The following is a 17,075-nucleotide window of genomic DNA, read 5'->3' as shown; positions in this document are numbered from 1 at the left end:
TTACTGTGACAGTCTGAGGCCCTGTGCTTAGGCTAAGGCCTTTGGCTAAGCGACAGAGGCAGCCATAAGCTGGGAAGTGAATGGTCACCTCCTCACATCCCAAACTAGTCACATTGAAATAAGGTGCTATTGGGCTGTTAGGAATTTAATCCTGTCCTTATAGTGCCTATCACCTCCAGAGAAAGGGAAGTGCCTAGAAGCTGTAAAAGGAAATTGAGGTTGATAGTTTTCTGTCTGGTAAGAACTCACTTATCAATAGACACAGCTGGGAAACTCTTATGTCTTTACAGATGTAGTTGTGAAAAGAAAAGGAGGACTTGTGGCACCTTAGAGACTAACCAATTTATTAGAGCATAAGCTTTCGTGAGCTACAGCTCACTTCTTCAGATGCATATCGTGGAAACTGTGAAATCCTCACTTCTGTATTGTTTTGTCATTATAGTTCCCACTTTGCTATTGTTTATTGGCATGGTCTCTGTCTGGTTCTGTGATTGCTTCTGTCTGCTGTATAATTAATTTTGCTGGGTGTAAACTAATTAAGGTGGTGGGATATAATTGGTTAGCTAATCCATGTTAGGATTGGTTAGTTAAATTTTAGTAGAATGATTGGTTAAGGTATAGCTAAGAATATTACTATATAAATTAGGGGCAAACAGGAAGTAAGTTGGGATTCGAAAATAAGGAAAAAAGGAACTTGTATTTAAGCTTGCTGGAAGTTCACCCCAATAAATATTGAATTGTTTGCACCTTCGGACTTTGGGTATTGTTGCTCTCTGTTCATGCGAGAAGGACCAGGGAAGTAAGTGGGTGAAGGAATAAGCCCCCTAACAGTGAATCAAGGCACCTGGGAGCTGGGCTGGGGGGGCCTCTCCATGCCATGCCTGGCAGCAGTGTCCCGCGTTGGGCTCCCCCACCTAGTGAGGGCAAACCCCCTGCTCCGCCTCACTGCCCCCGGGGCCTGCGGCTGCCAGGCTCCAAGCAGCAACCCGTCTGCCGCAGCGCCGGGGAGAGCTGCCGAGCCCCTCCTGTGGGCAGCTCCCGGGCACCCGCCTGCCCCCTTCCCCTCGCTCCTAAGCCCTTCCCACCCTGACAGGGCTCCCTGGTTGCGGGGGGCTCGTTGGGGAGCCAGAGTCTCTGTGGATTTGGGTGGGTTTCAACCATTCCTGTGACATCCCCGTCACTACACACACCCAGACATGCAAACTTGCACACATGCAAACGCACCCACATACACGCATGCACACGCAACTGCACACACAAACACACACATGCAAACGCACCCACATACATGCATGCACACGCAACTGCACACACAAACACAAACACGCACACATGCAAACACGCACATATACGCGTACGCAAATGCATGCACATGCAAATACACACACACAACCTCGCACATGCAAACACACACACAGAAACATGCAAACTCGCACACATGTAAACGCACATACAAACACACAAACTCGCACACATGCAGATACATGCATGCACACGCAACTGCACACACAAACACACGCACATGCTGTCACAGAGATTGGGGGAGTCCGGGCCCTGCACCCCCACTTCCTGCGATTCACCGTGACTCTCAGCCAGCCAGGAGAACAGAAGGTTTATTAAAGACAACAGGAACACAGTCCAGACCAGAGCTTGCAGGCAAAAACAGGACCCCTTAGTCAGGCCCTTCTAGGGGGCAGGGAGATTAGACCCCAGCTCTGGGGGCTCCCTCCTCTTCCCCAGCCCACTCCAGTCTCCCCCCAGCTCCTCCTCCAGCCTTTGTCCAGCTTCCCAAGCAAAAGGTGTCACCTGGACCCAACCCCCCCCCCCCAGCTCAGGTGACAGGCTCAGATATTGTCCCTCCAGTGACACCCCCCTTCTATCCCATCCCCATTGCAGACAGTCCCAGTAAAACCCCCCTGCGACACCCCCAGGTCAATCCGCCCCACTCAGTCCCTGCTGCGTCACACATGCAAACTCGCACACATGCAAACACGCACATACACGCCTATGCAAATACACGCACATGCAAACGCACACAAACATGCACGCATGTGCAAATGCACACGAACATGTAAACTTGCACACATGCATATACACACATACACAAATGGACGCACATGAAAACACGCACACACACGTAAGAAGGGTCTGAATGAACTCTCCCCTGACAGCTGGCTGGGCAGGGGAGAAGCTTCAGGAGCCAACCGTACTTCCGTGAACACACCTACTCAACCTACAGAGCAGCGTTGCTTTAGCTGGTGTCGGGTCACAGATCACTTTAGTACCGAATGCAGGAGTATGAAATGCTGTTATCAATGTCGTTGATTTATTGTATGAGTAAAGGGGGACAGAACTGTGCTTAACCTGTCCCAAATGAGGGGGTCACCCTCAGCTGGAAGGACCTCGTTAAGCCAGGGACTCGAAAGCCAGAGCCCGGTGACAGTAAGAGGGATGGGGACAAGGGTTCCAGCTACGAGGTGCGCCCAGTCCATGGTCTGGTTTAACCTGTTTCTCCCCGCGGTTCAAAGACGCAGCTAAATAAGCTTTATTAGGAGCCTGTTTGTTATTGTAAAGGTTCAAAGGGAGCTGAGGCCGGTTGTGGTGGGGCATGTTTCTGCCCAGTCTGCTCAGCGCTAAAAATCATGAAGAGACAGGCCGGCAGAGGTCACAGCAGAGAGGCGACTGGCAGGTAACCAGTGGAACAAGTGGCTGGTGAGGGAGCCAGCCAGAGCAAGTGCCCAGATGGCAGAGCAAGCCAGGTGCCATCTTCCCCGGGTGGGAGGGGAACTCTGAGCCCCGGGGCCTCACTGGCCCAGGACACCCCCTGTGCGTGGGGTGGGTGGAGGGAGACGGGAGGGGCACAGTAAAGGAACCGGGGGGCGGCTGGAAGGTCCCACTCGCCCCCAGGGGTCAGGCAGCGGTGCCCCATCAGTGGGGGCACCCAAAGAGGACGGCCGTCACGTTCTGGGGGGGGGAGGGCTTGGGGCTGGCCGTGAGCTCGGCCACGCTGGCGTAGCGGTGGAAGGTAGCACCGTGGAAGAGGTGCACCCCGTCCGCATTGCACATGGCGCTGTCCACCTGGGCGTGGGGGATGGGCCCCTCCAGCCTCTCGCTCCGCGGGCTCAGGTTCAGATCCACCCGCCTCAGGGAGTTTCCTGCAGGGCAGAGAGGAGCCGTCAGAGCCCCCGGCCCAGCCCGCACGCCCCTCCCCCGGCCCAGCCAGTGCACCCCTCCCCCGGCCACGTGAACAGAGCCCCCGGCCCAGCCAGTGCACACCTCCCCCAGCCACGTGAACAGAGCCCCCGGCCCAGCCCCGCACGCCCCTCCCCCGGCCCAGCCAGTGCACCCCTCCCCCGGCCACGTGAACAGAGCCCCCGGCCCAGCCCGCACGCCCCTCCCCCGGCCCAGCCAGTGCACCCCTCCCCCGGCCACGTGAACAGAGCCCCCGGCCCAGCCAGTGCACCCCTCCCCCGGCCACGTGAACAGAGCCCCCGGCCCAGCCCGCACGCCCCTCCCCCGGCCCAGCCAGTGCACCCCTGCCCCGGCCACGTGAACAGAGCCCCCGGCCCAGCCAGTGCACACCTCCCCCAGCCACGTGAACAGAGCCCCCGGCCCAGCCCCGCACGCCCCTCCCCCGGCCCAGCCAGTGCACCCCTCCCCCAGCCACGTGAACAGAGCCCCCGGCCCAGCCCGCACGCCCCTCCCCCGGCCCAGCCAGTGCACCCCTCCCCCGGCCAGGTGAACAGAGCCCCCGGCCCAGCCAGTGCACCCCTCCCCCGGCCACGTGAACAGAGCCCCCGGCCCAGCCCGCACGCCCCTCCCCCGGCCCAGCCAGTGCACCCCTGCCCCGGCCACGTGAACAGAGCCCCCGGCCCAGCCCGCACGCCCCTCCCCCGGCCCAGCCAGTGCACCCCTCCCCCGGCCACGTGAACAGAGCCCCCGGCCCAGCCAGTGCACCCCTCCCCCGGCCACGTGAACAGAGCCCCCGGCCCAGCCCGCACGCCCCTCCCCCGGCCCAGCCAGTGCACCCCTCCCCCGGCCACGTGAACAGAGCCCCCGGCCCAGCCAGTGCACCCCTCCCCCGGCCACGTGAACAGAGCCCCCGGCCCAGCCCGCACACCCCTCCCCCGGCCCAGCCAGTGCACCCCTCCCCCGGCCACGTGAACAGAGCCCCCGGCCCAGCCCGCACGCCCCTCCCCCGGCCCAGCCAGTGCACCCCTCCCCCGGCCACGTGAACAGAGCCCCCGGCCCAGCCCCGCACGCCCCTCCCCCGGCCCAGCCAGTGCACCCCTGCCCCGGCCACGTGAACAGAGCCCCCGGCCCAGCCCCACACGCCCCTCCCCCGGCCCAGCCAGTGCACCCCTCCCCCGGCCACGTGAACAGAGCCCCCGGCCCAGCCCCGCACGCCCCTCCCCCGGCCCAGCCAGTGCACCCCTCCCCCGGCCACGTGAACAGAGCCCCCGGCCCAGCCCGCACGCCCCTCCCCCGGCCCAGCCAGTGCACCCCTCCCCCGGCCACGTGAACAGAGCCCCCGGCCCAGCCAGTGCACCCCTCCCCCGGCCACGTGAACAGAGCCCCCGGCCCAGCCCGCACGCCCCTCCCCCGGCCCAGCCAGTGCACCCCTCCCCCGGCCACGTGAACAGAGCCCCCGGCCCAGCCCCGCACGCCCCTCCCCCGGCCCAGCCAGTGCACCCCTGCCCCGGCCACGTGAACAGAGCCCCCGGCCCAGCCCCACACGCCCCTCCCCCGGCCCAGCCAGTGCACCCCTCCCCCGGCCACGTGAACAGAGCCCCCGGCCCAGCCCCGCACGCCCCTCCCCCGGCCCAGCCAGTGCACCCCTCCCCCGGCCACGTGAACAGAGCCCCCTGGCCCAGCTCCAGGCACCCCTCCCCCAGCCCAGCCCCGTGTGCCCCTCTCCTGTCCCAGCCCCACCCGCGCCTCTCACCGGCCATGTGAACAGAGCCCCCAGCCCAGCCCCACACGCCCCTCCCCTGATGATGTGAACGGAGACCCCCAGCCCAGCACTGTGCACCCCCACCCCACTTGTTCTGACCCTCTCCCCCACCCCTCCTGCTCCGACCACTAGACCTCACTGCCCTTCTCGCCAGGCCGTGCCCGGCCCACACCTTTGATGACGAAGAGCTCAGCGGAGTGGGGGCAGGTGAAGGTGGCGTCTGCCCCTGTGATGCCCAGCTCCTCCTCCAAGCCCCGGGGGTAGCCCTGCACCAGCGTGTAGCCCTGGCCCACCCGGTAGATGTAGACCTTGGAGCCCTGCAAGGCACACGCAGACCGGTGGGGTGGGGGTGGGGGACAGACACCCAGCCCCCGCCCTGCCCTGGGGGGTCAGACACCCAGCCCCCACCCTGCCCTGGGGGGGACACAGACACCCCAACCTCCACCCTGCCCTGGGGGACACAGACACCCAGCCCCCACCCTGCCCTGGGGGGGACACAGACACCCCAACCTCCACCCTGCCCTGGGGGACACAGACACCCCAGGCCTCGCCCTGCCCTGGGGGGGGACACAGACACCCAGCCCCCGCCCTGCCCTGAGGGGGACACAGACACCCAGCCCCCGCCCTGCCCTGGTGGGGGGTCAGACACCCCAGCCCCCAACCTGCCCCGGAGAGGACACAGACATCCAGCCCCCACCCTGTCCTGGGGGGGACACAGACAGCCAGCCCCCACCCTGCCCTGGGGGGGACACAGACACCCCAACCTCCACCCTGCCCTGGGGGGACACAGACACCCCAGCCCTCGCCCTGTTCTGGGGGGACACAGACAGCCAGCCCCCACCCTGCCCTTGGGGGGGCACAGACACCCCAGCCCCTGCCCTGCCCTGGTGGGGGGTCAGACACCCCAGCCCCCACCCTGCCCTGGGGGGACACAGACACCCCAACCTCCACCCTGCCCTGGGGGGACACAGACACCCCAGCCCCCCCGCCCTGCCCTGGGGGGACAGACACCCCAGCCAAGCAGGCCCTGAGCTGGACGCCCTGTTGTGAGTTGTCCACACAGCTGGGCTTGGCCAGAAGACGCCCCCCTCCCCCCGTACCTGGATCAGGTAGAGCTTCTTGTCCCAGCTGAAGGCGCTGTCCACCGGCCCGGCCAGCTCCTGCCACGTGTGGTTGAGAGGCCACGAGTGCCAGCCGTCCCGCTTGGAGTCCAGGCGGAAGTACTGCCCCCCTAGGCCGGGCGAGAACACTCCGCTCGGCATCACTGCTCTGGGGAGGGGGGCTGCTGGGCGTGCTCTCCGGACCATGGCCGGGACGTCCCGGTCACACCTGGAACCAGCAGCCGAGGGGAAGGGGTTTGCCCGCCAGACAAGGGGGGCCTATGGGGAGCGGTGCGGCTCCAGGTCTCTGGGGAGTGTCCAGACAAGGGGGGGTCAATGGGGAGCGGTGGGGCTCTGGGGACTGTCCGGACAAGAGGGGTCGATGGGGAGCGATGGGGCTCCAGGAGCTCCAGCCAGGGGGCTGCAGGGCACCAGACAAGTTCTCCCTCCACAGGCACAGTGGCCCCTCGAGGCCCGAGCAGGCTGGAGCCGTCCTCAGGGTTGGGGCCGGGCTGTGGGGACCCCGGAGGGGGGCCAAGGCAGCAGGTTGGGGACCCCTCTGCCTCCCGGCGCAGCTGCTCCCCACTCACCCCGGAAGGCGTAGGTGCGGTTGGCATCGTCCGTGGTGAAGGCCTGGAAGGCGAGGCCGCTGCAGCGGTCCCGGATGGCCATGGCGGTGGCGTTTCTGCGGGCCTCGTGCCCGTGACCTGCACCCGTCGGCAGGGGAGAGAAGGGTCAGGTACACGGCAGGGGGGTGAGATGTCACAGGTGGGTCGGGGGCTGTTGGGGGTCCCAAGTTGGCTGGGGGGAACAGGGGATATCAAGGTCACAGGATGGCCAGTGGGTCTGGGGTGTTTTGGTGGCGGGCTCACAGGGCCAGGTTGTGTCAGGGGAGCCCGGGACACATTGGGGTCATGGGGCAGCTGGTGGGGGTCCAAGGAGGTTGGGGTCTATGATGAAGTGGGAATGTTCTTAATGTTTTCTCGGAATACTGTGTGTGTGCCTCAGTTTCCCCTAGGCAGTTCTTAATTCTCTAGGTGGTGGGATCAGGGTGTGTGATTGTTGCAGAGCCCGAGAGGGCAGGTGTGATGCCGTCTGCACAGAGAATGGCCGACACCCTGTCTCCTGATGGCCTGGGCCCCTCCTCTGCAAAGTTGCCCACTGAAGGGGCTGGAGAACAAAGAGATCAGGTGGCCTCCTGGCCCGGGAGAGAGAGAAAGGCCAGAGAAGGGGCTGGAGAACAAAGGGATCAGGTGGCCTCCTGGCCTGGGAGAGAGAAAAAGGCCAGAGAAGGGGCGGGGGAGTTTCAGTTTGGAGCTGGCTGGGGAAACGAGGCCCAGTTGGGGCTCTGGGCTCCCTGTCCCCCAAGACAGTCCTGACTGAGGGGTCCTGGTCTCTGTACCCACAAGCTCTGGTTTGGACCATGTTCCTGGCGTCTAATAAACCTTCTGTGTTACTGGCTGGCTGAGAGTCCCGGGGAATCGCAGGAAGTGGGGGGTGCGGGGCTCTGACTCCCCATCACTCGGTGACAGGGTCATAGGTTGGCCAGGGGGTATTGCAGGGGCTGTTGGGGGATGGGAGTATTATAGGGGGACAGGGGGTCAGAGTCACAGAGTGGCCAGGGGAGTTGGGGGTTGTGATCCTGGTGAGGCCAGGGATATTGAGGGGCAGCCACAATATCACGGGCGGGGGCCATTGGGGGTATCACGGGGGGGGGCTGCTGGGAGGATCATGGTGGGATATCGCAGGGGGGCTGTAGCCGGGGGTATCATGGGAGGAGCAGCCGGGGGGAATCAGGGGAGCTGTGGCAGGGGCTATCGTGGTGGGGCAGCGGGGGGAATCAGGGGAGCGGTGGCAGGGGGCATCGCGGGGGGCAGCGAGGGGGGCAGCGGTGGGAATCAGGTGAGCGGTGGGGGGGGCAGCGGGGGGAATCAGGGGAGCTGTGGCGGGGGCATCGCGGGGGGGGCAGCGGGGGGAATCAGGGGAGCGGTGGGGGGGCATCGCGGGGGCAGCCGGGGTACCGCGATCTCACCCCTCCCGGGGCAGGCCATGAAGTAGTCGCGGGCGTCGTGGGGGTAGCCGGGGGGCACCTGGCCCGTGGCCGGCTGGAAGCGCAGGAAGAGGACACGCTGGAAGCAGTAGTAACGCTCCAGCCAGCGCACGGCCGCCGAGCAGCTGCTGACCGAGGGCCACGAGCGACGCTTCAGCACCCCCAGGCCCAGGTCATAGAAGAAGACCTCACCCCCTGCAGGGAGAGAGACACGGCCCGGGTCAGCGCCCGCCCAGCCCCGGACCCCCCCACGGCCTGGGTCAGCGCCCGCCCAGCCCCGGACCCCCCCACGGCCCGGGTCAGCTCCCGCCCTCCTCCCGGACCCCCCCACGGCCCGGGTCAGCGCCTGCCCAGCCCCCCAGCCACCCACATGGCTTGCACAGCTCCCCTCTAACCAAGACCCCTACACAACACCTTCCCTGAGCCTGCCCCACCTGCCCTCCCCCAGCCTGGCCCCGTACCCTTGAAGAAGAGAAGGCTCTCGGCCGTGCAATCCTCGGGGTGACACTCCACGGCGCTGTCCAGGTCCCCAGGCACCCCCTTGAACTCGTCCCCGATGAGCCGGGGGTAGCCGGGCCGCAGCCGGCCCCCCGCATACGCCCAGACCCGCATGCCCTGTGGGCACACACACCTCAGCTGGACCATGGGGCTTTACGGAGACGGGCCCGGCCTGGCACCTGAGCCGGTAGGACCCCAGGATCCCGGGTACCGGCCTTTCCCGACAGCTACTCTGCCCCCAGCCCACTTGCACCTCAGCCCCACTGAGCCCCCACCCGGTCCCTGCAGCCCAGACCCCCCCTGCCCCCCGAGGCCCCCTGCAACACAGCCCCCCACTGAGTGGGAGGGATAGCTCAGTGGTTTGAGCATTGGCCTCCTAAACCCAGGGTTGTGAGTTCAATCCTTGAGGGGGCTATTTAGGGATCTGGGGCAAAAATTGGGGATTGGTCCTGCTTTGAGCGGGGGGTTGGACTAGATGACCTCCTGAGGTCGCTTCCAACCCTGATATTCTATGATTCTATGAGCCCCCACCCCACCCCCTGCAGCCCAGCCCCCCCACTGAGCCCCCACCCCACACTGAGCCCTGCCCGGCACCCCCCAGCACCTGGAAGAGGTAGACGCTGTCGTGCACACCGGGGGCCTCCTTGTGGTGGATGCGCAGCGCAGCGTCCACGGGGCCCTGGATCTCAGGCCAGGTGGCGTTGATGAGCTGGGCCGGGCCGTGGAAGCCCTTCCAGACGTGGTCACCTGCCGGGCGAGGCCAAGGGAGCCTGAGCAGGGCAGGGCTGGGCCCCGGAGCACGATGGGAAGTGGGGAGGGTGACGAAGTGAGAACGTTCTTAATGTCTTCTCTGAACACAGTGTGTGCCTCAGTTTCCCCATGTGTTACTCAAGTACTGAGGTGGTGGGACAGGGTGTGTTATCATTGCAGAGACCCCCAGAGGGCAGGTGTGGCTGCTGATGGGCTGCGGAGAACAGCGAACACTCGGCAGCCTGGCAACTGCTGGCCAGGCCCCCTCCTCCGCAAGGAGCAGCCGGGGGTGTTGGTGCACCTGGGGTGACCTGCTGGACTGGGGAAAGGGACAAAGGACGGAGGACGGCAATGGGCGTGATGGGGGCTGGGCAGCTGGAAGCGAGTCATTCTCCTGGTTGGGGACTCAGGGGCGAGGGCCCAGGGCTCTGCCCCCCACCAGATGGACTTTGCTGAGGGTCCCCGATCCCGGTGCTACCAAGCTCTGTTCTACGCTGGGTTCCCGACGATAATAACCCGTCTGTGCCACACGCGGGCTGGGAGTCACGGCTGGCTGCGGCGTGGGGGGCAGGGCCCTTTGGGGGTGAGGCTCCCCAGGGGTCCCCCCCAGGGGGACTCGCTGCAGGGAGCTCATGGGGTGACCAGGGGGCTGAACGCTCCGAGGCCAGACTCAGGAGGCCCCAAAGCAGAGCAGGGTCCTTGCCCTGGGACAGGTGCCCTGAGGGCAGACGCTGCCCAGAGTCCTGCCTGGTGTCACTCAGAGCAGGGCCAGCGCCCCCAGCCTGGGCGCCCGGGACAGCCTGTGACGGACGCCCCTTTCCTTCCCCTGCCCCAGCGAGCCAGAGGCCCCCGTACCTCTGAAGAAGAGCATCACGCCGTGCTCGTCCAGTGTGACGGCGTCAAAGCCCCCCTCGTCCGCACACCGGCTTGCCACCTCTGGGGAGGAGAGTACAGTGCAGTCCAGCAAAGGGAGCTGGGGGGAAGCCCCCCATCCTGTCCCCCAGGAACTACCCGACCTCCTCCCACCACATTCACTGACCAGACCTGCCTCCACCCCGCCCCTGCTGCCACATCCCCAGGAACCAACCCTCCCTCTCCACCATGAGAATGTGGGAATTTTCCGAGTGTTTTGTACAACAACAGTGTGTGCCTCAGTTTCCCTGTGTGCTGCACGGTTACCTGGGGTTTGGGAGGAAAAGGTGGCTTGCTCTTTGTAGAGACCCAGAGATCCAGGTGGGATGGTGTGACGAAGTAGGACTGTTCTTAATGTTTCCTCTGAATAGTGTGGGGGTGCCTCAGTTTCCCCTATGAAGTTCTTAAGTAGCTAGGTGGTGCGATAAGGGTGTATGATCATTGCAGAGCCCTAGAGGGCAGGGGTGTGCAGGGGTCTGGACACGGAGAATGGTCCACACCCTGTTTCCTGGCAACTGATGGCCTGGGCCCTTCCCCCCTGCAAGGTGAGAACTAAAGGGTTGGAGAACAAAGGAATCCGGTGCCCTCCTGGCCCGGGAAAGGGACAAAGTCCAGAGGAGGAGGGGCTGGAGAGAGTTTCAGTTTGGGGCTGGCTGGGACATGGAGTGAAGGGCAGATGTGGTTGTCTGGCTCACTGCCCCCCAAAATGGACCCAGCTGAGGGGTCCTGTTCTCTGCACCTGCAAGCTCTGTTTTAGACCATGTTCCTGTCGTCTAAAAAACCTTCTGTTTTACTGGCTGGCTGAGAGTCACGTCTGACTGCGAAGTTGGGGAGCAGGACCCTCTGGCTTCCCCAGGACCCCGCCTGAGCAGACTTGCTGGGGGAAGCGCACAGAGGGGCAGAGGAGGCTGAATGCTCCGAGGTCAGACCCAGGAAGGTGGAGCCGGGTGAGCTGTGTGTCCTGCAGACAGGCTGCTCGCAGGAAGGCGACTGCCCCAGAGTCCTGACTGGCTTCATGGGGAGCAGCTCCAGAGCATCGCCCAGGGACTCCGTGACAACTGGTGGCAGCGGTGGGATGTACTGCACCCCGTGGACGGCGCTTCCTGCAGTAAGTGACGGGGGAGCAGTAAAACGAAGGGGGATTGACGGGGACCAGGCCTGCTGAAGATTCAAAGAGAGACGGTTTCAGGGGGCGGTTAACCCCTGGGAGTGTGTGACCAGAGAGAAGGACTTTTGCAGTAACAGGGTCCCCTGGGGGATTGCAGCGAGCGGTCCCAGGGGCGGAGGAGTCTGCAGCTCGACCCTGGCAAAGAGGGGGTGACCTCGAGAAGGGCTGGCACACTAGGGGTTCTCCCTGGAAATGGTGGGGAGCTAAGAGCGCACAGGCCTGTGAGTCCACAACAACTTGGGAAGAGTGAAGTGATGGCCTGTCCCCGTCTCCTTAAGAAGGACATTGTAACCCTGTGCAGAAAGAGAGGGTTGCGCATTGGGAAGTTCACCAAAGCACAGTTCATCGTGCAGCTGGAGGAGGATGACCGCTCTAAGGAACAGATTCCTGACCCTCAATGGGGCTATAGCAGGATCTGGGAGCAGCGGAAGTGGTGGCCAGGCATCGCCAAGACTCCTGTCCCCGACCAGACGGGGGTCTTCACGATCGGGTTCCCCATCGGGGGATCGAGACGGACGGGATTGGAGCTGAGTCCGAGGGAGCAAGAGGACCGTGAGAGACAGCGAGAGCCCGAGAAAGAGCTGCAGAAGCTGCAGCAGCATGAACTGGCGGTGGGGGAGCGGAGAGGTCTCGGGGACCTCCCCGGGGTGAGTGGGGATAGACCCCGGGGGGCCAGTTCCGCAGGGAACCTCGAGACTAAATTGCTGCCCCTGGTTAAGGGGGGGTGTGGATGCCCACCTCACTGCCTTTGAGCAGGCTGGTGATTTGAACCAGGGGGACCCTGTGGAAAAGCCCCGGTGTCTAGCTCCCTTGCTGGGTCCCAAGGCCACAGACTCCATCAGCCAGATGGGTGGGGAGGCGGATGGGCTCCCACTCCTGACCCCAACCTATATGTCTGGGTGGAGTATCCTGGGGCCAGGCCCTTGGACCCCCAGTGGGAGCGGAAGGGGATGGTCAATGGGGAGACATTCCTGGGGTGGCGAGATCCTGGCACAGAGAGAACTGGTGTCAGACCCTGGGTGGTGCAGCCTCAGATGCTGAGGGGCTGGGTGAGCTGGGTGAGGGTCCCAGGGATGAAGCCCCTCGCCCTGCCTATGGCCCAGATCCCTGTGCAGACCCAGGAGGGGTGGGGCTGGCTGGTCATTGGGGTTCTCCGGGATATCGGCTGCGAGACCCTGTTGTGGGGTGACTGTGTCTCTTTGGGACAGGATCCAGGCCCTACTCCTGTAACTGCCGAGGGTTTGAATTTGAATCCAGGGAACCAATCGGCGGAGAGGGAAATGGTCAGTGAAAATGCAGATGACCTGGCTGGCAGCAGGGAGGAGCTGCTTGGCTCAGGCTACCTGCCTGCCTGTAAGCAGACCCCTGGGGCTGAGTGGGACAGAGAGATGCTCCCCGCCCCCTTGCACACTGGAGGGGGGCTCACGCTGGCTCTGATGCAGTGAGGAAAGCAGTGAACTTGCTGCCTACCCCCACTGGGACAGCAAGGGCAGCGCTGAGCACAGTGGGAGCGGAGACCCCAGCTGAGTGCGGGGAGACACAGGCAGGACAGGGGATCTGTGGGGAGTGGTAAGGTGCTTGGTAAGGGAAGTTTGGATGAGCCTAGGCAGCCTTGTGAGCTGATGGCTTTGTCTAGTCAGCAGCGTGGGAAGGCGAGGAGAGTGGCAGATGAGTGTCCCTGGACCTTACCTGTTAGCTGGGTGGAGAATTGGGACAGTGAAGGAAACGTGCCTGTGTCTGTCAGGGGTATTGACTTGCCTATGGAGGGAGCTACCCTGGTCTCCAAGCAGTTGTCTGTGACCAGCCCTGTGTGCTGGGACCAGGGGAATGAGATCCCAAGCTGGGTGTCTGGGAAAGGAGAAGGTGTGTCTGGCTCTTCTTTGTCTGTGGAGCAGACAGAAGGGGCCTTTCAGCCTGTGACGGTTGAGGGTCGTGCAGTTGTCTCAGAATTGGTTCTGGATTCAGCTAAAGCCCAGGAAGGGAAGGGTCCTAAGTTTGTGTCTGCTCGGGAGAATGGCCCTGTAACTAGGGTCGCAGTTAGACAATTCTGGTGCTTATATTTTGCCTGTTGCTAGTGTGTTGTTGGAAAGGATGTAGCAACTCTGTCTAATCAGAGTGAGATCCTAGCCAGGGCACAAGGAGAGCGGGAAGGTGTGTGATTGTGTTACCTACTGAGGGTGTGGAAACCTGTAGCAAGAAGGAAAAGCTTCCTGAACTTGTGTGTGGCAAAGGGAAGGAGAATGCTTCTAATCTTTTATCTAGGAAGTCTGTCAGTTTGCCTGAAAGGGGATTGTGTAGGAATCCGCCTGATGGGCCAGAGGTGATTCTGGATGTAAGGGAGACCCAGAAAGAGTCTGTTGTTGCTCAGGAAAGTGTTCCTCTGGAGCAAGCCCTAGGTAAAGAGGGTAAGAGCAGAATTTCTGGGAGGGGTGAATTGTTGCATAGAAAAGCCCTCGGGAAAGGAATCCTCATGGAGTCTTTGCAAGCAGTTTACTGCCACTGAAGGGTGTGAAAGTGATTTAATCAAGAAAGTTTCAGTTCTTAACAGCCAGAAATTTTCTGTTGTGAATGGATCCACTGACTGTCCTGTTGAAAGACCCAGTGTGGAGAGCTTTGAGAAGGTCTCAGATGAAGTGAAAGCTGTTAAGAAAGTTAAACAGTCCTATAACCAAGTGGCTGTGTTTGGCCAGCTTGTTGGGGAGAAGACCCAATCCCAGTTTGACCCCCTGGGGTTTTGGGGTGGCCAAAGGGCAGGGGCTGCATAAACCTTCCCACATGCGGCCTGCGAGTGCTATCGACAACCCCCAACCTAAGGGAGGGCGTGAAACTGGAAGGGCCTGGTGTAACTCCTACCAAGGAATGGGAGAGATGCTGGGGCATCCATGGGAACGTTGGTGGCTTCAAACTTCCCCAGGTCACCGGCTAATGTGACCCCGCTCAGTTCGATCTCAGAGGGGGGAGAGATGTGACGAAGTGGGACTGTTCTTAATGTTTCCTCTGAATACTGTGGGGGTGCCTCAGTTTCCCCTATGAAGTTCTTAAGTATCTAGGTGGTGCGATAAGGGTGTATGATCATTGCAGAGCCCTAGAGGGCAGGTGTGTGCAGGGGTCTGGACACAGAGAATGGCCGACACCCTGTTTCCTGGCAACTGATGGCCTGGGCCCTTCCCCCCTGCAAGGTGAGAGCTAAAGGGTTGGAGAACAAAGGAATCCAGTGACCTCTTGGCCGGAGAAAGGAACAAAGCCCAGAGGAGGAGGGGCTGGAGAGAGTCAGTTTGGGGCTGGCTGGGACGTGGAGTGAAGTGCAGACGTGGTTGTCTGGCTCACTGCCCCCCAAAATGGACCCAGCTGAGGGGTCCCGTTCTCTGCACCTACAAGCTCTGTGTTAGACCATGTTCCTGTCGTCTAATAAACCTCTGTTTTACTGGCTGGCTGAGAGTCACGTCTGACTGCGGAGTTGGGGTACAGGACCCTCTGGGTTCCCCAGGACCCCACCTGGGGGGACTCGCTGTGGGAAGCGCACGGAGGGCAGAGGAGGCTGAATGCTCCGAGGTCAGACCCAGGAAGGTCGAAGCCGGGTGAGCTGTGTGTCCTGCAGACAGGCTGCTCCCAGAAAGGAGACTGCCCCAGAGTCCTGCCTGGCTTCATGGGGAGCCGTTCCAGAGCATCGCCCGGGGACTCCGTGACAGAGGGGCACCTGAGCCCAGACACCAGCCCAGGCCTCGGGTACCTAGCAACTGACAACCCCCCCCGCCCCTTGCGCCCCCTTGCGGACCAGCTGGAGGACAAGGGCCAGGTGACCAGGTTTGCCCAGGAACTGGAACAAAGCTCGGAGGAGGGACTGGGGGTAGTGATGCGGGGGCGGCTGGACACATGTTCCTGGACAGGGATTACAGAGGGGCCGGGGGGCTCTGGGCTCTGATCCGACCCAGCTGGCCCAGGCTCTAACTCTCTGCACTGGGTCCAGACCCCCAGGCACCCCCCTGCTGTTTCCCGCTGGCTGAGTCACTGCAGAGTGAGGCAGGGGAGTGCCTGGCTCCCTTGGGGTACAAGTCTCCCACGGGGGTCCCACCCAGGGAGCTCCCAGCGTGAGGTGGAAGCTGGGGGCTCCGAGGGTCGGTCCCAGGAGGGGGGGAGCCGAGGGGCTGACCACGGGGAGTGTGACCCGGAGGGGGCTGACGCCTGCAGGGGGCCTGCCAGGGACTGTCCGGAAAGCAGGCGAGGGATCTGGGCTGGGGGATCCCTGACACACACACCCCGCTGCATCCCGACCCCCCGGCCGCAGGCTGCCCCCCGGCTGCGTCTCACCTGTGTCGTTGAGGTGGGTCCCAGCCCCATGGTGGAACCGCAGTCCGGCCTCCCCCGGTTTGCCAGGGCTGTTGTGGAGAGAAGGCAGTGTGGGTCCCGGTACCCTGAGGTCTCCTCCCCAGCTGGATCCTCTCCTTGCTGGGGCAGTGTGGGGGGCAGAGGGACCCCAGACCTCCAACAAGGGGTAGCTTTAGTCTTGGGGCCTGGGCCCTGCTGTGAGCTCCTGGGGGACAGGGCACCTGGGCGCTGGGCACCGGGTCTGGGCAGGTGTGCTCGGGACAGGTCCTGAAACACACCCACCTCTCCCGGCCTGCAGGAGCCACACCCGGGGTCTCGGCAGCTGCGTGCACGAACGCCCGCGCCCTCCTGACGTGCACCAGCGCCCGTCCCTCTCGCACCAGGGCCCGTCCCCCTCCCACATCTGTCCCTCTCGCACCAGCACCCGTCCCTCTCGCACCAGGGCCCGTCCCTCTCGCACCAGGGCCCGTCCCCCTCCCACATCTGTCCCTCTCACACCAGCACCCGTCCCTCTTGCACCAGCACCCATCCCTCTCGCACCAGCACCCGTCCCTCTCGCACCAGGGCCCGTCCCTCTCGCACCAGGGCCCGTCCCTCTCGCACCAGCACCCGTCCCCCTCCCACATCTGTCCCTCTCGCACCAGCACCCGTCCCTCTCGCACCAGCGCCTGTCCCCCTCCCACATCTGTCCCTCTCGCACCAGCACCCATCCCTTTCTCACCAGCACCCATCCCTCTCGCACCAGCACCCATCCCTCTCACACCAGCACCCGTCCCTCTAGCACCAGTGCCCGTCCCTCTAGCACCAGCGCCCGTCCCTCTCGCACCAGTGCCCGTCCCCCTCCCACATCTGTCCCTCTCGCACCAGCACCCGTCCCTCTCGCACCAGCGCCCGTCCCCCTCCCACATCTGTCCCTCTCGCACCAGCACCCGTCCCTCTCGCACCAGCACCCGTCCCCCTCCCACATCTGTCCCTCTCGCACCAGCACCCGTCCCTCTCGCACCAGTGCCCGTCCCCCTCCCACATCTGTCCCTCTCGCACCAGCACCCGTCCCTCTCGCACCAGCACCCGTCCCCCTCCCACATCTGTCCCTCTCGCACCAGCACCCGTCCCTCTCGCACCAGTGCCCGTCCCCCTCCCACATCTGTCCCTCTCACACCAGCACCCGTCCCTCTCGCACCAGCGCCCGTCCCCCTCCCACATCTGTCCCTCTCGCACCAGCACCCGTCCCTCTCGCACCAGTGCCCGTCCCTCTCACACCAGCACCCCCGCCTGCCCTTCCTCACACAAACGCTTCTGCCAGTGCCATCCCCACCT

General features: G+C 63.5%; 1 protein-coding gene across 1 annotated transcript; it reads right to left on the bottom strand.

Annotated features, from left to right (window-relative positions):
- Positions 1-2,928: 2,928 nt before the first annotated feature.
- HPX (hemopexin) lies at positions 2,929-16,489 on the bottom strand. Its single transcript, XM_073327098.1, has 10 exons — positions 16,041-16,489; positions 15,741-15,808; positions 10,208-10,288; positions 9,207-9,349; positions 8,566-8,719; positions 8,087-8,299; positions 6,645-6,761; positions 6,055-6,185; positions 5,127-5,271; positions 2,929-3,155 (listed from the first exon to the last, which is right to left on the bottom strand). Exons 1-10 carry the CDS (start codon positions 16,487-16,489, stop codon positions 2,929-2,931), a joined length of 1,728 nt encoding a protein of 575 aa, XP_073183199.1.
- Between the last annotated feature and the right edge of the window lie 586 nt (positions 16,490-17,075).

Source organism: Lepidochelys kempii, unplaced genomic scaffold, assembly GCF_965140265.1.
Source record: "Lepidochelys kempii isolate rLepKem1 unplaced genomic scaffold, rLepKem1.hap2 scaffold_61, whole genome shotgun sequence".
NCBI classification, from domain to species: domain Eukaryota; kingdom Metazoa; phylum Chordata; order Testudines; family Cheloniidae; genus Lepidochelys; species Lepidochelys kempii.
Note: the sequence above shows the minus strand (reverse complement) of the source record. Positions and strands in the feature narration are given on the sequence as shown.

What these genes read in the sequence shown, in the direction of transcription:
- HPX (XM_073327098.1), bottom strand. Translation starts at nt 16,489, where the DNA reads ATGGGTGCTGGTGAGAAAGGGATGGGTGCTGGTGCGAGAGGGACAGAT. An exon ending in GCTCCTGCAGGCCGGGAGAG is followed by an intron (nt 15,809 to 16,040) that starts GTGGGTGTGTTT and finishes TCTCCACAACAG; the next exon opens with CCCTGGCAAACCGGGGGAGG. An exon ending in GACCCACCTCAACGACACAG is followed by an intron (nt 10,289 to 15,740) that starts GTGAGACGCAGC and finishes TCTCCTCCCCAG; the next exon opens with AGGTGGCAAGCCGGTGTGCG.